The sequence below is a fragment of the Scyliorhinus torazame genome, chromosome 17 (assembly GCF_047496885.1).
Source record: "Scyliorhinus torazame isolate Kashiwa2021f chromosome 17, sScyTor2.1, whole genome shotgun sequence".
Classification (NCBI taxonomy): Eukaryota; Metazoa; Chordata; class Chondrichthyes; order Carcharhiniformes; family Scyliorhinidae; genus Scyliorhinus; species Scyliorhinus torazame.
This window is the reverse complement of record NC_092723.1, coordinates 159898697-159923609: the sequence shown is the minus strand read 5'-3', so window position 1 is coordinate 159923609 and position 24913 is coordinate 159898697. Positions and strand designations below refer to the sequence as shown.

At 49.2% G+C, this 24913-nt stretch overlaps 1 protein-coding gene across 4 annotated transcripts in view; it reads right to left on the bottom strand.

Annotated features, from left to right (window-relative positions):
- Positions 1-24913, bottom strand: part of vwa3a (von Willebrand factor A domain containing 3A) — a 52094-nt gene that overhangs the window by 17884 nt on the left and 9297 nt on the right. For 3 of the 4 annotated variants that reach the window (XR_011935850.1, XM_072481475.1, XM_072481477.1), the window contains 14 exons: positions 24179-24280; positions 23923-24029; positions 23442-23567; positions 18784-18892; positions 18267-18332; positions 16273-16404; positions 16050-16188; positions 13075-13178; positions 12621-12701; positions 11803-11897; positions 11594-11713; positions 11033-11107; positions 9566-9704; positions 1386-1581 (listed from right to left, as the gene is read on the bottom strand). Coding sequence is in view for 3 of the 4 variants with exons in the window: in XM_072481475.1 (XP_072337576.1) it covers positions 1386-1581; positions 9566-9704; positions 11033-11107; positions 11594-11713; positions 11803-11897; positions 12621-12701; positions 13075-13178; positions 16050-16188; positions 16273-16404; positions 18267-18332; positions 18784-18892; positions 23442-23567; positions 23923-24029; positions 24179-24280 (1591 nt within the window). In the remaining variant the exon portion in view is untranslated. The remainder of the gene's footprint in view (positions 1-1385; positions 1582-9565; positions 9705-11032; positions 11108-11593; positions 11714-11802; positions 11898-12620; positions 12702-13074; positions 13179-16049; positions 16189-16272; positions 16405-18266; positions 18333-18783; positions 18893-23441; positions 23568-23922; positions 24030-24178; positions 24281-24913) is intronic. The other variant, XM_072481476.1, reaches the window with a different exon arrangement.

The window sequence follows — 24913 nt, the reverse complement described above, 5'->3', positions numbered from 1 at the left end:
AGTTACTATTCTACTGGCACAATCCCTTACCCAGCCCAACCTGGTGAGCAGGTTTTCTGCGCCAGTTTAAACACTGACCACCAGCTGGCTCCTCAACTGCATTGGGAATCACCAAGCAAATCTAAGCCCATCCTGAGCCAATGTCTGTACACGTGTGTGGTGAACGTATTGCTGCTGCAATTCACCACTGTATTGTATTGCATCATGTTGATGCCCTTGTGGGTTCCACCTGTGGCTCCGCCCCTTCGGGGGTGGTATATAGATCTGCAGCCTGTAGGTGGCACTCAGTACAGAGCAGTCGCAGGCAGGCACAGGGCTAAATCGCTGGCTTTGAAAGCAGACCAAGGCAGGCCAGCAACACGGTTCAATTCCCATAAAAGTCTCCCCGAACAGGTGCCGGAATGTGGCGACTAGGGGCTTTTCACAGTAACTTCATTGAAGCCTACTTGTGACAATAAGCGATTTTCATTTTTCATTTCATCTAGCTTATTAAAACCACTGTTCACTTCTACTAATCGTCTCGTGTGAATTGATGGTAGCATCAACGTGCACATTCCCAACAGCAGGGCCATCAAGACCAGGAACCCTGGCCTATTTCTGACCGACCTTTCCTCGGACAGAGGCCCTTAACCAGTGGGGCCACCGCAGCCACAGCTCTGGCTCACCACGGATTGGGGCTACAATCTGAGATCTGCCAGGCCTGCAGCACAGCACAACTACCACCCACTTTCCACCACTCACAGCCAGTGCCAATAGGTTCTCCCATAATGTATTACCTCACATATCTCCACATTAAACTGTGTCTGTCACCTCCTCTCCCATCAGGGAGAGCTGGCACCACAGGGTTGAAGTACATCACTGGGACTGTTATGTATCCAGTGTTGTATCCAGATCACAAGGATTCCTGGAAAAGCTTTTTTTTTGCAAAACATCTTTCAAAATGGCCATCGCAGAAAGTGTAGTGATATCAAGTTTTCTAGAAGAGTGTGAAGGTCTGAGGAGCTGATTACATTACAGCACAGCCTTAGAAAGGATACTGCAGTGGAGAAGCACAGTCCTTAAGGCTATAAGCTATAGGAGCAGAATTAGGCCACTCGGCCCATCGAGTCTGCTCTGCCATTCGATCATGGCTGATAAATGTCTCATCCCCATTCTCCTGCCTTCCCCCAGTCAAGCACTTTTCTGTCATTGTCTCCTGGGTATGCTACTGGACTAACAACCCAGAGAACAAGTTTAAATCCCACCGTAACAGTTGGGAATTTGAATTCAGCAAGGAACACACAGCTAGAATCAGTAAACGTGACCATGAAGCTGTCGAATTGTCATTGGAGATCAGAATGTGAGGCTTTGCACTAGTTGAAAATATAACAATGTTATTCACTCACCTGCTTCCTGAATCCAGTGGAACCTCCCCCTCCCTGACTGGGCCAGTTCTCGCAGTGCGCACGCCGTCTCTCGTGGAGAGGCGTAACGCGCAGGCACCGTCCCACTCAGCTCACTGTTGCCGATGCTGAAAAGGCAGATGTGAAGTTGCAGGTCGCGGCCTCCACAGATTTCAGCGACGTAAGAACAGACCGCGTCCTGCAGCAACACCGAGAGAAACACCCGCTTCAGCGTGAGGATCTCAAACCCAAGCGGCAACAAACACACCACTTGGACACACGGCGCAGAACACGGTGACGCCGCAGGCTGTGGAGCGTGGTTACAGTTACATTCCCTCGCTAAACTAACCATGGACGAGGCTACTTCACAACCGCCAGCAAACTTGAAACATGAATTCCTTCGAAGTGAATCACTTTGTGAATTCGATGGAGCAAACTATAAATCATAGAAACGAGGAGCCGAAGTAGGCCATTCGGCCCTTTGAACCTGTCCTGCCATTCAATATGATCATGACTGATCCTCGCTCTCAATGCCATACTCCTGTTTTCTCCCCATACCCCTTGATGCCATTGAAATCTTTTTTTAAATCGCTCTCTTTCTTGAGTCCATTCAGTGACTTGGCCTCCACAGCCTGCTGTGGTAAAGAATTCTACAGGTTCACTATCATGTGAGTGAAGAAATGTTTCCTCATCTCAGTCCATGCGCCTCATAATCTTGTACACCTCGATCAGGTAGCCCCTCAGTCTTTTCTGCTCCAAAGAAAATATATCCTGAGACTGTGCCCCCTGGTTCTAGGTTCCCCAACCAGGGAAAACAGCCTCCCTGCATCGGGTCTGTCCAGCCCTATTAGAATTTTATACGTTTCAATCAGATCTCCTCTCAACCTTCTAAACTCTAGTGAATATAGGCCCAGTCAAACCAATCTATCCTCATAGGACAGTCCCGCCAACCCCAGTGTCAGACTAGTGAACCGCTGCTGTACTCCCTCTGTATAAACACGAGCTTTAACTTTCGCCTCAGTCAGTGTTCACTTAACAGCAATTGGCATTTCGTGGGTGTAAAATGGAATGCAAATCTACACTTTAGCAGCACAGTACATTATACATTCCCCATTAATACATGATGCTCCTGCATGTATGAACCAGCACAACATCTGATTTACTGTCAACAATGTCATTGGGGGACAGCACGGTGGCTCAGTGGGTTAGCCCTGCTGCCTTACGGTGCCGAGGTCCCAGGTTCGATCCCAGCTCTGGGTCACTGTTCGTGTGGGGTTTGCACATTCTCCCCGTGTTTGCGAGGGTTTCACCCCCACAACCCAAAGATGTGCAGGGTAGGTGGATTGGACACGCTAAATTGCCCCTTAATTGGAAAAAAATAATTGGGTACTCTAAATTTATTTTAAAAAAACAATGTCATTGGGAGGATCTGAGAGTTAAAATTTGAGATGGCACAGTTCAAAATATCAAAAGAATAAAAAAGATAAACACAATGTAATCATTTCATGTTGGTTCAGTAGAAATCCAGTAGGAATCACTCACTAGCCCCAGGTGCGACACAGACTTTAACTAGAGGCATTCATTTCAGGGGCAAAATCTCACACACAATCGAGGTAAATAAGCAAAATACTGCAGCTGCTGGAATCTGAGACAGAAGATGCTGGAAAAATGCAGCAGGTCTGGCACCATCAATAAAAGGATTCGAAACGTTGGATGGAATTTAGAGGGCCCTTTCACCGGGGCGCAATTCTCCTCATGGCTGCGAAATCTCGCCAGAGGCCCATAACGGGAACGGCGCTGGCGGGATCTTGGTTTGAGATCTACCTCGTCGCCCCGGCTGATGACATGATCAGGGCATGAACCTGATTTCCATGAATTTTAATAAATTTAAATATACTGAAACGGCTTTAGGCCGTAACGCCTTTATCCTCCCACCCAGTTGGAGTGACATCACGCTGGCGCGAATCACTGCTGGTTTTCAAAAACGAGAACGTGATGACCAGGCCGGGGGCGTGGAGGTGAGTACAGCTCCCAGGAGGTCACAGGTTCACAGAATAACACAGTGCAGAAGAAGCCTTTCGGCCCATCGAGTCTGCACTGATGCATGACCTGTCCACCTAATCCCATTTGCCAGCACTTGGCCCATAGTCTTGAATGTTACGGCGCGCCAAGTGCTCATCCGGGTTCTTTTTAAAGGATGTGAGGCAACGGGCATCTACCACCCTCCCAGGCAGTGCGTTCCAGACCGTCACCACCCTCTAGGTAAAAACGTAATCTCCTGCCCCTCACCCCCCGTAACTGACCCTTCAACTAAGGGGAACGGTTGTTCCCTCTCCACTCGGTCCATGCCCCTCATAATCTTGTACACCTCGATCAGGTCGCCCCTCAGTCTTCTCTGCTCCAGAGAAAACAACCCAGGCCTATCCATAACGTAAATGTTCCATCCCAGGCAACATCCTGGTGAATCGCCTCTGCACCCCCTCCAGTGCAATCACATCCTTCCTATAATGTGGCGACCAGAATTGCACACAGTACTCCAGCTGTGGCCTCTCCAAAGTTCCCTACAGCTCCATCATGACCTCCCTGTTTTTGTAATCTATGCCTCGATTGATAAAGGCAAGTATCCCATATGACATTTTCACCACTTTAATAACCTGCCGTTCTGCCTTCAGAGATCTATGGACAAACATTCCAAGGCCCCTTTGTTCCTTGGAACTTCCCAGTGTCAAGCCATGCATTGAGTACTTCCTTGTCACATTATTCCTTCCAAAGTGTGTCACCTCGCACTTTTCTGGGTTAAATTCCATCTGCTACTTTACTGCCCATTTGACCATCCCGACTATATCTTCCTGCAACTCTGTGAGGGTCTTTGCCAGGTAGTCGCAGCAACTTGGCACTGTCAGGTTACAAAGAACAGACAAAAAACAAAGAAATGTACAGCACAGGAACAGGCCCTTCGGCCCTCCAAGCCCGTGCCGACCATGCTACCCGACTAAACTAAAATCTTCTACACTTCCAGGGACCGTATCCCTCTATTCCCATCCTATTCATGTATTTGTCAAGATGCCCCTTAAATGTCACTATCGTCCCTGCTTCCACCACCTCCTCTGGTAGCGAGTTCCAGGCACCCACTACCCTCTGTGTAAAAAACTTGCCTCGTACATCTACTCTAAACCTTGCCCCTCTCACCTTAAACCTATGCCCCCTAGTAATTGACCCTTCTACCCTGGGGAAAAGCCTCTGACTATCCACTCTGTCTATGCCCCTCATAATTTTGTAGACCTCTATCAGGTCGCCCCTCAACCTCTGTCGTTCCAGTGAGAACAAACCGAGTTTATTCAACCGCTCCTCATAGCTAATGCCCTCCATACCAGGCAACATTCTGGTAAATCTCTTCTGCACCCTCTCTAAAGCCTCCACATCCTTCTGGTAGTGTGGCAACCAGAATTGAACACTATACTCTAAGTGTGGCCTAACTAAGGTTCTATACAGCTGCAACATGACTTGCCAATTCTTATACTCAATGCCCCGGCCAATGAAGGCAAGCATGCCGTATGCCTTCTTGACTACCTTCTCCACCTGTGTTGCCCCTTTCAGTGACCTGTGGACCTGTACACCTAGATCTCTCTGACTTTCAATACTCTTGAGGGTTCTACCATTCACTGTATATACCCTACCTGCATTAGACCTTCCAAAATGCATTACCTCACATTTGTCCGGATTAAACTCCATCTGCCATCTCTCTGCCCAAGTCTCCAATCTAAATCCTGCTGTATCCTCTGACAGCCCTCATCTCTATCCGCAATTCCACTAACCTTTGTGTCGTCTGCAAACTTACTAATCAGACCAGTTACATTTTCCTCCAAATCATTTATATATACTACAAACAGCAAAGATCCCAGCACTGATTCCTGCGGAACACCACTGGTCACAGCCCTCCAATTAGAAAAGCATCCTTCCATTGCTACTCTCTGCCTTCTATTACCTAGCCAGTTCTGTATCCACCTTGCCTGCTCACCCCTGATCCCGTGTGACTTCACCTTTTGTACTAGTCTACCATGAGGGACCTTGTCAAAGGCCTTACTGAAGTCCATATAGACAACATCCACTGTCCTACCTGCATCAATCATCTTTGTGACCTCCTCGAAAAACTCTATCAAGTTAGTGAGACACGACCTCCCCTTCACAAAACCATGCTGCCTCTCACTAATACGTCCATTTGCTTCCAAATGGGAGTAGATCCTGTCTCGAAGAATTCTCTCCAGTAATTTCCCTACCACTGACCTGTAGTTCCCTGGATTATCCTTGCTACCCTTCTTAAACAGAGGAACAACATTGGCTATTCTCCAGTCCTCCGGGACATCACCTGAAGACAGTGAGGATCCAAAGATTTCTGTCAAGGCCTGAGCAATTTCCTCTCTAGCCTCCTTCAGTATTCTGGGGTAGATCCCATCAGGCCCTGGGGACTTATCTACCTTTATATTTTTCAAGACGCCCAACACCTCATCTTTTTGGATCTCAATGTGACCCAGGCTATCTACACACCCTTCTCCAGACTCAACATCTACCAATTCCTTCTCTTTGGTGAATACTGATGCAAAGTATTCATTTAGTACCTCGCCCATTTCCTCTGGCTCCACACATAGATTCCCTTGCCTATCCTTCAGTGGGCCAACCCTTTCCCTGACTACGCTCTTGCTTTTTATGTATGTGTAAAAAGCCTTGGGATTTTCCTTAACCCTATTTGCCAATGACTTTTCGTGACCCCTTCTAGCCCTCCTGACTCCTTGCTTAAGTTCCTTCCTACTTTCCTTATATTCCACACAGGCTTTGTCTGTTCCCACCCTTTTAGCCCTGACAAATACCTCCTTTTTCTTTTTGATGAGGCCTACAATATCTCTCGTTATCCAAGGCTCCCGAAAATTGCCGTATTTATCCTTCTTCCTCACAGGAACATGCCGGTCCTGAATTCCTTTCAACTGACACTTGAAAGCCTCCCACATGTCAGATGTTGATTTGCCCTCAAACATCTGCCCCCAATCTAGGTTCTTCAGTTCCCGCCTAATATTGTTATAATTAGGCTTCCCCCAATTTAGCACATTCACCCTAGGACCACTCTTATCCTTGTCCACCAGCACTTTAAAACTTACTGAATTGTGGTCACTGTTCCCGAAATGCTCCCCTACTGAAACTTCTACCACCTGGCCAGGCTCATTCCTCAATACCAGGTCCAGTACCGCCCCTTCCCTAGTTGGACTGTCTACATATTGTTTTAAGAAGCCCTCCTGGATGCTCCTTACAAACTCTGCCCCGTCTAAGCCCCTGGCACTAAGTGAGTCCCAGTCAATATTGGGGAAATTGAAGTCTCCCATCACCACAACCCTGTTGTTTTTACTCTTTTCCAAAATCTGTCTACCTATCTGCTCCTCTATCTCCCGCTGGCTGTTGGGAGGCCTGTAGTAAACTCCCAACATTGTGACTGCACCCTTCTTATTCCTGATCTCTACCCATATAGCCTCACTACCCTCTGAGGTGTCCTCCCATAGTACAGCTGTGATATCCTCCCTAACCAGTAGCGCAACTCCGCCACCCCTTTTACATCCCCCTCTATCCCGCCTGAAACATCTAAATCCTGGAACGATTAGCTGCCAATCCTGCCCTTCCCTCAACCAGGTCTCTGTAATGGCAACAATATCATAGTTCCAAGTACTAATCCAAGCTCTAAGTTCATCTGCCTTACCTGTAATACTTCCTGCATTAAAACTTCCTATTTCTAGCCTCACTGGCACGTGGCACAGGGCGTAATCCTGAGATTACAACCCTAGAGGTTCTGTCTTTTAACTTTCTGCCTAGCTCCCTGAACTCCTGCTGCAGGACCTCATGCCCCTTCCTGCCTATGTCGTTAGTACCAATATGTACAACGACCTCTGCCTGTTTGCCCTCCCCCTTCAGGATGCCCTCTACGCGTTCAGAGACATCCTGGACCCTGGCACCAGGGAGGCAACATACCATCCTGGAGTCTCTTTCACTACCAGGGCAGGATCTCTGGGGAGATGCACTGGGGGGGTCCCCATATGTGTTCGTTGGGGGGGGGGGGGGGGGGGAGTTGTACATGCATTGGGGATGGGGGCGCTGAGACTGTTATGGGGGCTGGGGGTGGGGCTGGTGCTGCCAGCGGCAGTGAGTGGGGGGGGGGGGGGGCGGTGCCAGTGAGAAGGGGGAGTGCCTTGATGCCAGCAGGTGGGGGTGGGTTCTATTTAACTTTCAGATCAGGGCGCCCCGATCTCAGAATCCTGGTGTTGTGGGCATGTTTAGGTCCGTCCGTCTCCCACCCCCTCCAAGCTGACTGAGTGATCCTCGCCAGAACGTTGAAATTGAACTGTTAAATCAGGTGAGAAAAGGCATCTGTGAAGCCAACAAGTTTCACACAGCTTTTCTCGCTGTGCAATTTTTGGAGCATTTCACCTGTTAACTCTGCTTTCTCTCCTTACAGATGATGCCAGACCTGCTGGACTTTTCCAGCATTCTCTGTTCTTGGAATAGGGGTAAATATTCTTCACATATGGATATTTGCTTGGCAAACATCTGCCACCTGTCCGTGACCAAGGAAGTAAACCAGCCACAACAATCAAAAACACTCTCCCTCTCTGCTTTTATCAACAGACATACAGAAAAGTTAAAGTTCACATGCATTCGCTGTGTGAATGAAGATTGAGATTGTGGGGCATCATTCTCCGACCCCCCGCCGGGTTGGAGAATCGCCGGGAGCTGCCGTGAATCCCGCCCCCGCCGGTTGCCGAAGTCTCCGGTACCGGATATTCGGCGGGGGTGGGAATCGGGCCGCGCCGGTTGGCGGACCCCCCCCGCTCGATTCTCCGGCCCGGATGGGCCGAAGTCCCGCCGATAAATTGCCTGTCCCGCCGGCGTGGATTAAACCACCTTTCGAACGGCGAGACAAGGCGGCGTGGGCGGGCTCCGGGGTCCTGGGGGGGGCGCGGGGCGATCTGGCCTCGGGGGGTGCCCCCACGGTGGCCTGGCCCGCGATCGGGGCCTACCGATCCGCGGGCGGGCCTGTGCCGTGGGGGCACTCTTTCCCTTCCGCCTCCGCCACGGTCTCCACCATGGCGGAGGCGGAAGAGACTCCCTCCACTGCGCATGCGTGGGAAACTGTCAGCGGCCGCTAATGCTCCTGCGCATGCGCCTCCCGGAGATGTCATTTCTGTGCCAGCTGGCGGGGCAACAAAGGCCGTTTCCGCCAGCTGGCGGGGCGGAAATTCCTCTGGCGTCAGCCTAGCCCCTCAATGTTGGGGCTCGGCCCCCAAAGATGCGGAACATTCCGCACCTTTGGGGCGGCGCGATGCCCGTCTGATTGGCGCCGTTTTGGGCGCCAGTCGGCGGACATCACGCCGTTTCGGGAGAATTCCGCCCATGGTGTCCGTTGCCCATTCACTATTCACGGATCAGAAATGCAAATTGCCACATCTGGATTCCCAACCAGCCACATGTGGACACCTCTGCCCCAGAGGAGTTAATATAATGCTGGGATCCAGTGCCATACCTGTGCTCCTCCACCCTGGCAACTGTCCCACATTGCAGTGTCAGGAGGCTATCTGCCTGCAGAATAACAGAGAGTGGTAGGATGTTGTGTGCTTGTGTAGGATTGTGGAGGCTGGGGAAATGGAGTTGAGATTCAGATCAGCCATGATCCAACATGAATGATGGAACAGGGCTGGAGTGGGTGAATGGCCTCCTCCTGTTCCTATTCTTTGTCAGGGTTGGATCTGAACCCAGGTGCCTGGATGATTTCCCAGTATATTGTCCCATACACATTCTCCATTCGAATCCATCGCTCAACCACAGGAAGCAGATAAAAGACTTGCATTTATATTGCACCTTTCATGACCACCAGACATCCCAAAGTGCTTTATAACCAGTGAAGTGTTTTTTTGGAGTGTTACTGTGCTAATGTAGGAAGCGCGGTAGCCAATTTATGCACAATAGCTCCCAAAAACAGGAATGAGATAATGACCAGATAATTTGATGAGGCTTATATGAGCTTTTGCTATGTGGAACAACCATGTTTTTCACAATCACGTTTAAAATTGGGGTGCGTATCACATGGATTACATTTCACAGCTGTTTTTAATGTGTTAAATTGTGTCAAATTCAGTTGTATGTCCTACCATCCCCTGGTCGGGTACTCCACTGGTAAGAAGGTACAGGCCACAGGAATCGCACTGTTCACTCAGATCATTCTCAATCACTGCTTTCAACGCACCCAGGAAATTCCGGCTGCCTTTGCACTGCAGAGTCAGGGCCCATCTAAGAGTGGGACAGAGAGAGAGAGGTCATCACATTCAACCGACACTCACAGCGCTTGGACACATACCCGATTCCAAGGTTCAGACCAGCCCCAGTGTAAGAGAAATAAAACACAAGAACTAGGAGCAGGAGTGAGCAATTCAGCCCCTTGAGCTTGCTCCACCATTCAATACTATCATTTTAAATTTTTAAAATAAATTTAGAGTACCCAATTCATTTTTTCCAATTAAGGGGCAATTTAGCGTGGCCAATCCACCTAGCCTGCACATCTTTGTGCAAACTCCACATGGACAGTGACCGAGAGACGGGATCGAACCTGGGACCTCGGTGCCGTGAGGCAGCAATGCTAACCCACTGCACCACCGTGCTGCCCCATGTAGGCCTTAGTTGACTGGGCTCATGCCCTTTTACTACCAGGAGCAGCTTCTTGGTTGTTATATAATAATAATCTTTATTGTCACAAGTAGGCTTACATTAACACTGCAATGAAGTTATCTTGAAAAGCCCCTAGTCGCCACATTCCGGTGCCTGTTCAGGTATACAGGAAGAATTAAGGATGTCCAAATTATCTAACAGTACGTCTTTCGGGACTTGTGGGAGGAAACCGGAGCACCCGGAGGAAACACATGCAGACACGGGGAGAACGTGCAGACTCCTCACAGACAGTGACCCAAGGCGGGAATCGAACCTGGGACCTTGGCTTTGTGAAGCAATAGTGCTAACCACTGTGCTACCGTGCCACCCAAGAGTAAGCATCCACTCTATGTCTACTTTGTCAACACCTTTTATCATCTTATATACCTCAATTAGATCTCCCCTCATTTTCTAAACTCTAGAATGTAGAGGCTCAATCTCTCTTCATGAGCACAATGAGAAGTCTTACAACACCAGGTTAAAGTCCAACAGGTTTGTTTGGAATCACTAGCTTTCGGAGCACTGCTCCTTCCTCAGGTGAATGACGAGGTGGGTCCCAGAAACACATATAGACAAAGTCAAATATGCAAGATGATACTTTGAATGTGAGTCTTTGCAGGTAATTAAATCTTCACAGGTCCGGATGGAGCGACTGGAGAGAGGGATAATCCCAGGAAAAAGAGGTGTGAATTGTCTCAAGCCAGGACAGCTGGTAGGATTTCGCAAGCCAGATGGTGGGGGATGAATGTAATGAGACGTGAATCCAAGGTCCTGGTTGAGGCCGCACTCATGTGTGCGGAACTTGGCTATAAGTTTCTGCTCGGCGATTCTGCGTTGTCGCGCGTCCTGAAGGCCGCCTTGGAAAACGCTTACCAGGAATAATCAATTAGCTGAATGAGAGTGCCGGAACTCACCTCCAGGCAGCTTGCAGCTTCTCTGGAGTTACTGGCACCATGCGAGGCTGGTATTGGTTAACCTCCGAACCAAACCTAGAAACAGAGAACACAGTGAGACAGCTTTATCAACAACTTCCCAAAACAACCAGGAGAAACACCCCAAATCAACACTCAGCAAATCACACAGTTGCAAATCCACAGCTTGTGTATTTCATATGAGATAGAGAAAAGAACGAGAGGAAGGGGACAGAGGGGAAGCGGGGGAGGGCAAAGGGGAGGGGCAAGGGGAGAAGCAAGAGGGGGGAGGTGAGAGTGAGGTTCTGGCGAGTGGGAGAGGGAAAAAGAGTGGGGAAGGGAAAGATGGAGGGGGAGGGAAAGAGAGAGGTCGAGTGAAAGAGGGAGGGCAAGAATGGGGATCAAAGGGATAGAAAGACAGACTTGCATTTTTATAGCACATTCCATGACCTCAGAAGGTCCCAAAGTGCTGGGGTGTGTGATGGGAAAACATCATCCTTGCTACAACAGAGGAAGATAATCATAGGGCTGAGCCCTTCCATTAATGCTGTCTCCCCGACTCACGCTGTAAGGTTGAAGCTTTCCTTATTCGACATCTGTTGTTCAAGCAGGAGGCGCAGGGAGTGCTGAATGTGGATGATGTGTAATGAATTGTAGAGTGAGATGTCCACGAATACCTGCACCCTGCACACAGGCGGAAAGTCCCGTCAGAAACTACAGCAACTCAACCACTGTCTCTTTGTCCAATGCTGGACTCCAGGGAAATGACTGACCTCTTTTCGCAAATGTTGCCCCATATCCTTCTGCTACTGGTGGAGAGCCAATCCGCCCGACGCTCAAATTTGCTCATTGCTTGACCAAGCTGTTTCTGCAACAGAGAAAAACATAAAACATTGATTTAGTCAGTGAGAGGATAGAGAGCGAGTGTATGAGTGAGAAAAGGTGGGGAAAGAGAGAGATGGAATGAGAGAGGTATAAAGAGAAGGTGGAGCGAGAGTGTGAACGAGAGAAGGTGGGGAGAGAGAGAGCGAGAAGGCAGGGGAAGTGAGAAGGCTGGGAAATTGAGAGAAAGAGTGTGGTAAACCACTGTTGCACCTCTATTAGATGATGTATGGTAGGACCTGTACTACAGGTACGTTGGTAGTCCCTGCCTGCTGGCTCCGCCCAGTAGGCGGAGTATAAATGTGTGTGTCCTCCATGCTGCAGCCATTTCGCCAGCTGCTGTGGGAAGCCACACATCTTAGAGCAATACAACCTCAGTTGTATCCAACTCAAGTCCTTGTGCAATTGATCGTGCATCAATTTATTGCTCTAAGATGTGTGTCCTCCCACAGCAGCTGGCAAAAAAAAGTCAGGAAAATAAAGAGCAACGGTAGGGAAGGAGAGGGAGAGAGAGATGCAGGAGGAGAGAGAAACCATGGAGAAGGTGGGAAAGAAGGCATGAAAAGAGAGAGAAAAGGCAGGGAAGAGGAGAGAGAGAGATATATAGAGGAGGAGAAGGAAAGAGAGAGGTGAGGAAAGAGGGAGAGAACATGTGTGGAGATTGGGAATGGGAGACTGGGTGAGGAAGATGTCAGTTCGAGATTTTTACCTGATATTCGTACAACAGAGGGGGATCGACATGCACATTCTTTACTGTCCCATCATGCCATTCAAGCTGCATCATGGCTTTCTATGTGGAAAACAGTGGTTAATCTCTCCGTCACCTGGAGCTAGGACACAATGCACATCTGCAGATCATATTTCTCTTAAAGTTGCTTCACTATAGGATCCTGCTCCTCAGGGCCATGAGCCAACCTTCTTGTGTGGACACTGAGTGTTGGCAGGGCTTTGTCCACAGCTGGACATTACAGCTAGGTCTAATCTTGAAGAGGAACAGCGGGATTCCTCGTGGAGCAAGTTGGAGTAACGGCAACAAGATTACATTCAAACACAGTGAGAAAGGGGAGGAGGGAGAGGAAGAGTTTGGGGATGCTGAGACTTGCAACTGAGGAAAATCCAGAGTTGAACTGAGCTCATGAACAGAAAGAAATGCTGATATTTACCCCATGTAATGTTGAGGATACGGTCTTGCGAAGAATCGGCACAAATTCCTCCAGTGGTGAGAACGCATTGGGTGCCAACACTTGGTACAGGCTGAGCTTCTTAGCTGGAAAATGTTAAGACTGTGTCTGAATCTAGATCAAAATCCCGAGGTACCAGCTGTCCCCAGGGAATTCAGGCAGTAACAATTTATCTGCTTGCTGTCTTCACATCTTCACACTCTTCCTTCACAGAACAGTGTGAAGCTATGAAAGGGTTCGAAGGCTGATTAACAGTCTGATAGGCTGCAAATTCAATGTTCCCTCTACGTTGTTAACCATCTTTATCACAGTTAATAGTAGGAGATAATCCTGTATCGCTGGAGGGTTTCTGAACTCCAACAATCCTGTACGATGAAGGGAACAGACTGTCACCAACTGGACGCAAGTCCAGAATTCAGAGCCCACCCACCCCGTCTGCCCTCTTCCCACCTCAGGATCATGTGGGGGATCCAATCTCACCTGGGATCGTGTGGGGGATCCAGACTCACCCGGGAACATGAGGGGATCCAGGATCGTGTGGGGGATCCAGTCTCATCCGGGATCACGTGGGGGATCCAGTCTCACCTGGGTTTGTGTGGGGGATCCAGGACATCGTCTCACATTCAGAGAATCCAGACCCTAGTCTACCCCAGGGCTCTATGGGGAGCCAGTCCCATGGGGCCACATGAGCATCCAGTCTCCCCCAGGACCATGAGGGGATCCGGTATCCCCCAGGACTGTGTGGGATTCGGTCTCTGCCCAGGAAAATGTAGGGATTCGATATCCCCCCAGTACTACATGCGGATCCGGCCTCCCCTATGACCGCGTGGCGATCCGATATCCCCCAGTACTGCGTGGGTATTGGGTTTCCCCAGGACCATAAAGGGATCCTGACCCCCAGAATCGTGTGCGGATCCAGATTTCAGGACCACGTGCGGATCTGGTCACCCCCAGGACCGCATGGGCATCCAATCTCCCCCAGGACCACATGGGCATCCAGTCTCCCCCAGGACCACATGGGCATTCAGTCTCCCCCAGGACCACATGGGCATCCAGTCTCCCCCAGGACCACATGGGCATCCAGTCTCCCCCAGGACCACATGGGCATTCAGTCTCCCCCAGGACCACATGGGCATCCAGTCTCCCCCAGGACTGCATGGGCATCCAGTCTCTCCCTCAGGACTGCATGGGCATCCAGTCTCCCCCAGGACCACACAGGCATCCAGTCTCCCCCAGGACCGCATGGGCATCCAGTCTCTCCCCCAGGACTGCATGGGCATCCAGTCTCCCCCAGGACCACATGGGCATCCAGTCTCCCCCAGGACCACATGGGCATCCAGTCTCCCCCAGGACCACATGGGCATCCAGTCTCCCCCAGGACCACATGGGCATCCAGTCTCCCCCAGGACCGCATAGGGATCCAGTCTCCCTCGGGACTACATGGGGATCCAGTCTCCCTCGGGACTACATGGGGATCCAGTCTCCCTCGGGACTACATGGGGATCCAGTCTCCCTCGGGACTACATGGGGATCCAGTCTCCCTCGGGACTACATGGGGATCCAGTCTCTCTCGGGACTACATGGGGATCCAGTCTCCCTCGGGACTACATGGGGATCCAGTCTCCCTCGGGACTACATGGGGGTCCAGTCTCCCCTAGCACCATATGGGCATCGACTCCCCGAGGACTACATGGGGGTCCAGTCTCCCTCGGGACTACATGGGGGTCCAGTCTCCCTCAGGACTACATGGGGGTCCTGTCTCCCTCGGGACTACATGGGGATCCAGTCTCCCTCGGGGCTACATGGGGATCCAGTCTCCCTCGGGACTACATGGGGGTCCAGTCTCCCTCGGGACTACATGGCGGTCCAGTCTCCCTCGTGACTAAATGGGATCCAGTCTCCCTTGGGACTACATGGGGATCCAATCTCCCTCGGGACTACATGGGGATCCAGTCTCCCGTAAGGACTACATGGGAATCCAGTCTCCCTCGGGACTACATGGGGATCCAGTCTCCCTCGGGACTACATGGGGATCCAGTCTCCCGTAAGGACTACATGGGGATCCAGTCTCCCTCGGGACTACATGGGGATCCAGTCTCCCTCGGGACTACATGGGGATCCAGTCTCCCTCGGGACTACATGGGGATCCAGTCTCCCGTAAGGACTACATGGGAATCCAGTCTCCCTCGGGACTACATGAGGATCCAGTCTCCCTCGGGACTACATGGGGATCCAGTCTCCCTCGGGACTACATGGGGATCCAGTCTCCCTCGGGACTACATGGGGATCCAGTCTCCCTCGGGACTACATGGGGATCCAGTCTCCCTCGGGACTACATGGGAATCCAGTCTCCCTCGGGGCTACATGGGGATCCAGTCTCCCTCGGGGCTACATGGGGATCCAGTCTCCCTCAGGACTACATGGGGATCCAGTCTCCCTCGGGACTACATGGGGATCCAGTCTCCCTCGGGACTACATGGGGATCCAGTCTCCCTCGGGACTACATGGGGATCCAGTCTCCCCCGGGACTGTGTGGAGATCTGGTTTCACTGGGACCTTCTGGGGACCTGGCCCCCCGGGAGTGTGTGGGGATTCAGCTCGGGTGGAACTATCTGGAACAGGATTCAAACCTTGAACTTTCCTTTCAGGTCGCCAATGCTCTGACTGAGCCCATTTTATCTGGAGCTGGCACAATTTAGTGGGGTTACATTTTCTGACTTGCTCTGGCGGGATTTGAACTGACAGTCCCAGGTTGAAAGTTGCAGAAACACACGGCTCCTTTTGCTGTTACAAAATGGGTCTTGCGGAGAATTGCCGCCTCCATGGGCTGAATGGCCTGTTTCAGTGCTGTGGAATGCCCGGTGGTTGGGGCGGAGGGGCGGGGGGACTGGGGGAGGATCCTCTCGGGAAAATACAAATGTCATCACCCCAGGAACAAACCCCAGTCAAATTGATACCTTTCAGGCCATTCTGCCTCAGCCAATCAGCAGAGGTCTTGGGGAGGAAGCTGGAGGTCTCGATACAGAGAGGTCGGTCATGATTGGGCGGCTGGGGTAGGAATCGATCAGGTGGTATCTTGGCGACTTCAGTTGAAACCTAGAGCCAGAGGAACAAAAGCATGAAGTATCTCCAAAATATCTCCACCAACCAGTGATAGGTTCAAATCCCGGCTGCCATTACCTCCTCCATAACCTCATTGAGAGTGTCTCCCATCAAGCCCACCCGTAACTCTTGTATCTTCTCCAGCATGTCGCTGGCTCGCTGCAATTCCTTCATCAGTGACTCGATATCATTGCTCCAGCACATCTGGGTCTATAGGCAAGGAAGACACAACAGAATCCAACAGTAACATTCACCCATCAATAGTCACAAGCTTTCAACATGCATTTACCCACCCTGGCTCAATAAAACATGTGCAGGATTAATCTGGAAGTGGAATACAATAGCAACTTGCACTTATATAGTGCCTTTGACGTAGTAAAACGTCCCAAACCACTACAGACCAAACAAAAGATGACACAGAGTCACATAAAGGGCGCAAGGGCAGGTGAGCAAAAGCTTGGTCAAAGAGGCCGTAAAGGAGGAGAAACAGGTCGATGGGTAGGGAGAGAATTCCAGAGCTTAAGGCTCAGGAGCTGAAGGCACGGCCACCAATGAAGGAACAAAGAAATTTGGGGGGGGTGCAAGGCAACAGGATTGGAGGGTTGCAGCGCTCTGAGGGCTGGAGGAGCAGAAGCCAAAAGGTTTGTCTCAGCAATAATCCCGAGTTTGCCTGTCTAACCTACACCATAAATCAAATCCATGGTTTAATATCCCCCCCAAGGCAGTGGTGAGCAACCTGCGGCCCAGCTGGGTTCTGAGTGCGGCACATGAGGCATTTTGTTGACCATGAGCAGAGTTGGCACATTTGCTGATTTCCATCCACAGACGTTTTCCAAACGGTATGGCTGAAGTGACACACACATAAAGCAAGAGTAAGTGAAGCAAGGTGAAATCTGATTGCTCACAACATCGACTGTGAGAGCCGTGTGCTCTGTGACCAAATATTTCTTTTGTTTTTACCATTTGAAGTTGATGACAGTTCTATTAATAAATAAATGGTTAAGCAATTTCTATAGCTCATTATGAAATATTCAGCGTGTATTAAATGTATTTAATCTTATTCATGGGGTCATGGTTAGTGAACAAGTCCGATTTCAATCCTGCGGCCCACTGAGATGAAGGAGGGTCACTCATGCGGCCCACTGAGATGAAGGAGGGCCACTCGTGCGGACCACTCACTAGCCCAGGTTGCCCATCAGTGCCCGATGGCCTCGTCCCCTCCCTTTCTCTGAAATGGGAGATGGTAGCATGGTGGTAATGTCACTGGGCTAGTAATCCAGAGGCCTAATCTAAGGCAATGGGTTCAAATCCCAACTGGTGGAATTTGAATTAAATGAATAAACTCTGAAACTATCATCAATTGTTGTCCTTTAGGGAAGGAAATCACCACCCTTACGCAGCCTGGTCTACATGTGACTCCAGATCAGCAATATGGCTGGCTCTTAATTGCCCTCTGACCTACTCAGTCAAAGGGCATTTAGAGATGGGCCTTGCCAGCAACGCATACATCCTTTGAAATAATTTTCGATGTTAAGGGCGTGAAGTAAAAATGGATTGCAGTCCAGCGCTTCCCTTCAGGATTCAGTCCATGATGTAGAATCCTGCAGTACAAGGAGGTGATCATTCAGCCCATCGTCCCGATGCTGGTTCGATACAATTAGCCCCAACCCCCTGCTCTTTCTCACAAATCCTGCAAATCTTTTATTTTTAAGTACATCCCCTTTGAAAGTTGAATCTATTTCCATCGCCCTTTTCAAGCAGCGCACTCCAGATCACAACAGTTTGCTGTGTAAAACGGAAATCTCCTCATCTCCCCGTTGCTCCTATTGCCAATTACCTTAAATCTGCCTTCCCTGGTCACCGGAAACACTTCCTCCAAATTCACTCCCCCCCAAAAAAACCTTCATGATTTTGAACACCTTGATCAAATCTTCTCTGAACCCTATCTGCACCAGGGAGGAGAAGGCCCGCTTCTCCCCCTACTCTGCACGAGGAAAATGGGTCACCTGAGATGGTGGGGAAAGCGAGAGGCGCAGGAGGGAATGCAGCTGGTGCTGTTAGCGAAAAATTACCTGACAGCCTGTGGAGTACGAATGGTAACGGCCGCCCGAGACTTCCGCCAAGGCCCTCAGTGTCGTCTGGGTTCACAAAATGTACATGTCAGAGAAGAATAACATTCAAACTCTTCAGTGTCTTTCCCCTTGTTTATTTACTCCCAATGCTGGTTACTCCTCCTAAAGGACACAGGAGGTTATCAGGAATCTGTCTCATTCGTTGCACAAAACAGCAGCAAAGAAAATCCTCCCAAATAATTCAAAACCATGTCTGAGAAATAAGTGTGTCCGAGGGTGTAGAGTGGTCGATATTTCCAAATTCCACTTGATACAGCAATACCTTGGAAATTGGGCTGAAGACATTTGCAACACCTCAAGAGAGAAAGAGACACTGAATCCCCTATTATCCAAAGAGATGCCATGTGATTGAAGGCTTATAACAAGTTGCTGATTTGCAGTTTATTCATGGCAGATAAAGGAGCCTCCATGATTAAGGGTCTCAAGTCACATCAGTACCTTCTGATTGGCTACTTACATGAGTCATGTGATGGCTACAGTCGTAAGCGACAGCCTGGATGGGCACATGTCTTCCCAGCATGCACTGCTGCATATAGTCAACCAAACTTTCTGCAGTCTGATCAGGACTGAAAGGAAAAAGAATGTGAATTTATATAGCACCTTTCCCGATCGCCCAACAACTTTACAGTGCTTTACAGCTAATGGAGCACACTGAAGTGTAGCCATTGCTGTAATATAGGAAACATGACAGACAGTTTTACTGCAAGCTCTCACAAACAGCATTATGACAATGATCTGCTTTAGCGATGTTAGCTGAGGGATATTGGATATTGGTCAAAGATCTTCCTAGCTCTGTGCCAAAATATTTCACAGGCAACTCAAGGCAGCAAACCAAACCTTGTTTTAACACCTCAATTAACAGTACCGCAACTGTGGTGTCAGCCTGGATTTTGTGCTCAAGTCTCTGGAATGGGAGTTGAACCACAACCTTCTGCCTCAAGGGGGCAGAGTGCTACCCCACTGGCTGAGAATCTCAACAATCTGACTTGTTTCAAATACAGGGCAATGGCTCCTTCAGAAACCAGCCAAAAGGCACTGCCAAAACATCCCATTTAGTTGCTTTTTATCAGTAAATAAAAGCACGCAATGTTTTTGTAAAAAGTTTAATGAGACACAAATACTTTTTCTTCTGTACAATGTAATGTACCCAAATGAGCAACTGCTTTTATTGTGGCATTTGAAATGAAAATCGCTTATTGTCACAAGTAGGCTTCAATGAAGTTACTGTGAAAAGCCCCTAGTCGCCACATTCCGGCACCTTTTCGGAGAGGCTGGTATGGGAATTGAACCGTGCCGCTGGCCTGCTTTCAAAGCCAGTGATTTAGCTGTGTGCTAAACCAGCTTTATTATGACAGTACCAGGTACCAGGGTGGTAAATGTTGACGTGTGACTTATTCATGGTCTTGGGATACACATTGTGGCCTCATTATTTCCAGCTACAGCAACACATATATTGAACATCATTTTGTATTAAATAAATAAATAATGTTTTTTGTCACAAGTAGGCTTACATTAACACTGCATTGAAGTTACTGTGAAAAGCCCCTAGTCGCCACATTCCAGTGCCTGTTTGGGATTCTCAGCTGGTACGGGAATTGAACCGACTCTGCTGGCCTTGTTCTGTATCACAAACCAGCTGTCTAGCCCACTGAGCTAAACCAGCCCTACCAGTCCTTACACACTGGAAACATAAGAACATTAAAAAAAGAGCTGAGATAGGTTGTACAACCTCTTCAGCTTGCTCTGCCACACAATAATAATCGCTTATTGTCACAAGTAGGCTTCAATGAAATAAGGTTATGGCTAATTTTCTGCTTCAACTCTATTTCCCACCTGATACCTGGATCTTTTAATATCTTGGCCCTCAAAAGTCTAAACTCTCTTGAATATACTCAATGACTGGGCAACGGATTGTGGTGGAGGAGTCCAAAGATTCACAAGTGAAGAAATTCCTCTTCAACTTGGTTTAAAACGACCGTTCCTTTAACCTGAGGCTGTGGCCTCAAGTTCTAGACTTTCAAGCTTGGGGGAACAGCCTTTTTATTCATTTACGGGATGTGCTGGTCGCTGGTTAGGCCAGCATTTTTTGCCTATCCCTAGTTGTCCTTTAGAAGGTGGTGGTGAGTTGCCCTCTTGAGCTGCTGCAGTGCTTCAGGTGGAGGTATATTTCCAAGTCAGGGTGGTGGGGTTCTCAAGTATCTGTTGCTCTGTTTTTTTTATAAAACATTTTATTGAGGTATTTGTGATTTTGTAACAATAACAGAAGAAACAGTGTACATCCAAATATAAACACAGTGCAAAGGCCGTCTTCCTCCCTCACAGGTCCCACCTTTCTTACACACTAATCTAAGCTAAACCGCCCCCCCCTCTCTGCTGACGGATAATTTTCTCTAAAGAAGTCGACGAACGGCTGCCACCTCCGGACGAACCCTGACATTGACCCTCTCAGGGCGAACTTGATTTTCTCCAGACAGAGAAAGCTAGCCATGTCAGTTAGCCAGGTCGTCACCTTCGGGGGCTTTGAGTCCCTCCAAGCTAATAGTATCCGTCTCCGGGATACCAGGGAGGCAAAGGCCAGAACGTCCGTCTCTTTCTCCTCCGGGACTCCCGGATCCTCCGACACTCCGAAAATCACCACCTCCGGACTCGGTGCCACCCTTGTTTTTAACACCTTCGACATGACATCCGCAAACCCCTGCCAGAATCCCCTAAGCTTTGGGCATGCCCAGAACATATGAACATGGTTCGCTGGTCCTCCCGCACACCTTGCACACCTGTCTTCAGTCCCAAAGCACCTGCTCATCCGGGCCACTGTCATGTGTGCCCGGTGAACGACCTTAAACTGCATCAGGCTGAGCCTGGCGCATTATGTGGACGCGTTGACTCTACTCAACGCATCCGCCCAGAGACCATCCTCCATCTCTCCTCCTAGCTCCTCTTCCCATTTGTGTTTCAGCTCCTCGGTCTGCGTTTCCTCTGACCCCATGAGTTCTTTATAAATGTCCTAAACCTTCCCTTCTCCCACCCATACTCTGGAAACTACCCTGTCCTGTATCCCCCTTGGTGGTAGGAGCGGGAAGGTTGAGACCTGTCTGCGTAGGAAGTCCTGCGCCTGCAGGTACCTAAACTCATTCCCTCCCGTCAATTCAAATTTCTCCTCCAACTCCCTCAGGCTGGGAAAGTTCCCCTCTATGAACAGATCTCCCATCCTCTTGATCCCTGCTCTTTGCCATCTCCGAAACCCTCCATCCAGCCTCCCCGGGGCAAACCAATGATTATTGCAGATTGGAGACCAAACCGATGCACCCTCTGCTACCACATGTTTCCTCCATTGCCCCCAGACTCTCAGGGCTGCCACCACCACGGGGCTGGTGGAGTACCGTGCCGGCGGGAACGGCAGAGGCGCCAATGCCCCCAAACTCGTGCCCCGTATTTGCTGCTCTTGTCCTTCTAGATGGTAGTGGTGGTTGGTTTGGAAGGTGCTGTTGAAGGAACCTTGGTGAGTTACTGCAGTGCATCTTGTAGATGGCACACACAGCTGCCACTGTGTGTCGGTGGTGGAGGATTTGAATGTTTTTTTTTAAATTTAGAGTACCCAATTCATTTTTAACAATTAAGGGGCAATTTAGCGTGACCAATCCACCTACCCTGCACATCTTTGGGTTGTGGGGGCGAAACCCACGCAAACACGGGGAGAATGTGCAGACAGTGACCCAGAGCCGGGATCGAACCTGGGACCTCGGCGCCGTGAGGCTGCAGGGCTAATCCACTGCGCCACCGTGCTGCCCGAAGATTTGAATGTTTGTGGAAGGAGGAGCAATCAAGCGGACTGCTTTGTCCTGGATGGTGTCGAGCTTCTTGAGCGTTGTTGGAGCTGCACTCATCCAGGCAAGTGGAGAGTATTCCATTACACTCCTGACTTGTGCCTTGTAGATGGTGGACAAGCTTTGGGGGTCGGGAGGTGAGTTACTCACCATATGATTCCTAGCATTTGACCTGCATCTACACTGTGTGAGGGAATCAATATTGTTTGGGTTCACGTGTTTTCTGGGCCGAGGTTAAAGACTACAATTCCAGATCTGGCACAAGTGCGGAGAGCAGCAAAGGGGGACAGGCCCACGCATGTGCAAAGACGAGAGGCCACAAAATACCCGACCACGGGAATGTGGTATGGCACGAATGCAAACCCACATACCAAGGTCAAGCAGGAACAGCCAGAGAAGGTGGTCGCCTCCATGCAGTTGAAGTGCTGCAATTAGCTCTGTGCTGCCAAGTTGGGCAGGGGCTCAGGGAAGCCCGGGGTGTCATTAGTAGCTCTGTGCTGCTAAGAATTGGGGCTCAGGACAGCCCAGAAATAGTTACTGAAAGCAGCGTAACCGAGGAGCTGGGACCTTGCCTGTGTTTAGATGCTGGAGTATAGTCTGGTCAACACAGTAGGACACAGTCTCGATATTAGATCAGCTCAACTGGAAAAGACTAAGAAGCCTGGACCCGGGAGTAGAGCTGCCATTGGCTGGGGATCAGACTATCTCTTAGAAGGAGTAGAGCTGAAATTCTTTGTGAGGAAGACAAGAACATTAAAGAGTTTTTGTGACTTACTGTAAGGACTGACATCAGGGTAGAATTCAGTGGGCATGTTGCGTTAGTGTCTGTCATTTAATGTGCAGTTTACGATCTGATCTAGCGCAGATTTCCCATTAATTCATGTTTACCTCATGTCAAGTCTGGTTCAGAATATAAGATATTGGCTGTTTGCTTTCTTGACTGTTGTATAGTAAAATGTCTTCGATTTGTTTGAAACAGTGGAATCTTGTGGCTTTATTCTATTAGTGAGCAATTGGGATTTTAAATTTCATCTACTTTAAACAAAATTTTACTGGTTCCTAATCGTACCATAACAACATTTGGGGGTTTGGTTTGGTAACCTAACACCTGTCTGACAGTCTCAGGATCTTGCATGTTTCAATGCTATTACCTCTCGTTCTTCTAAACTCAAGAGAATACAGGCCCACTTCACTCAATCCCTTTCCTTAAGAGCTCTGAGTGCTACTGTCCGTTGTGCATGGAAACGCAATGAATTAGGCACCGGTAAGCAGGCAATTCTGTGTTTCTTACCATGTCCCCAGTATAATGAGTAGAGCGTTCAGCTTCCTGACTTTCACTATTCTCTTCACGGCCTTCAACAGGTTGCAGCTCCCACTGGGCTGGAGATCTTGAACCCATTGCCGGGCTTCGTCCAGGCTGCAGTAAACAACAGGACAACCATTGATTTTTAAAGAAGGACGACAAGTGTTAGAACGACAACATTAACAATGGAATTTCAATTTCCACTTCTCCTGCAACAACAACTTATATTTATATAGCAACTTTATTGTTGCAGAGCATTCCAATACACTGCCCAGGAGCGTTATCAACCAAAATCTGATACCGAGCCACAAAGGCAGAGGGACCCGGTTGTATATGTGCAGAGATCATTGAAGGTGGCAGGACAGGTGGAGAGAGCAGTTTATAAAGCCGATAATATTCTGGGCTTTATTAATAGGGACATTGAGCACAACGTAAGCTCACACACAGGACGGAATGAAAGAACACTTACGTGCGAACGTTAACGTTCCGCGGGGTCTCCCACAATGCGGAGAGGTCACTGCCAAAGGAGAGGAAATAAAACTGCTTCCTGTGACAGAGTTGTTCATCCAGCAAACACTGTGAATCAAGACATGGGAGTTCAACTTGAGAGTGCACCAGGGAGTCAAACATTTAAATCTTTACCAGAAGTAATCGCTCACACACCCGCTGTTCCAAATGCAATGTTTTTTTTTACATAATAGCCTTCAAGCTGCCATCACACTGACCAGAAGAGCTGTTTGAAACTCCTGCAGTCGTCCAAGTCCGCAATTTGCAGCAGAGGAGTCGATAAGCAGGCCGACTCGAGAACCTTTCACCAGCCCAAACATCTAGCGGCAGATACAAGATTAAGGGTAGATTTATGAATTATAATAAGGCCACTGATTATGATTTTCATTTTGGGGGGAAAACTGGTCAAAATTCCAGTCACACAATCCCCCAAAACAGCGGCATAAAATCCGATGTCATTATTACCGACAAAAACTGATGTTATTCATGCTAATTATCAAACAGCTGCAATCGCAAAAACACTGGTTAAAAATACCAGAATTTTGTAACAAATATGGAATCCGATTATGCAGTCGCTATTAATCAGGCGTTCTGTCAAGAATTTATATTCGGCATGAAAATGTAAAAAAATAAATTTCGAGTACCCAATTCATTTTCTTTTCCAATTAAGGGGCAATTTAGCATGGCCAATCCACATACCCTGCACATCTTTGGTTTGTGGGGGCGAGACCCACGCAGACACAGGGAGAATGTGCAAACTCCACACAGACAGTGACCCAGAGCCAGGATCGAACCTGGGTCCTCGGTGCCGTGAGGCAGCAATGCTAACCACTGCGCCACGTGCTGCCCTGGCATGAACTTTTAAGGGTTGCTTTGGTAACGTTCATTCCTGTATACAGGCTCATGCTACAGAAGCTCGGGCCTAGAATCAGCCTTCTGATATTCCAGCCATA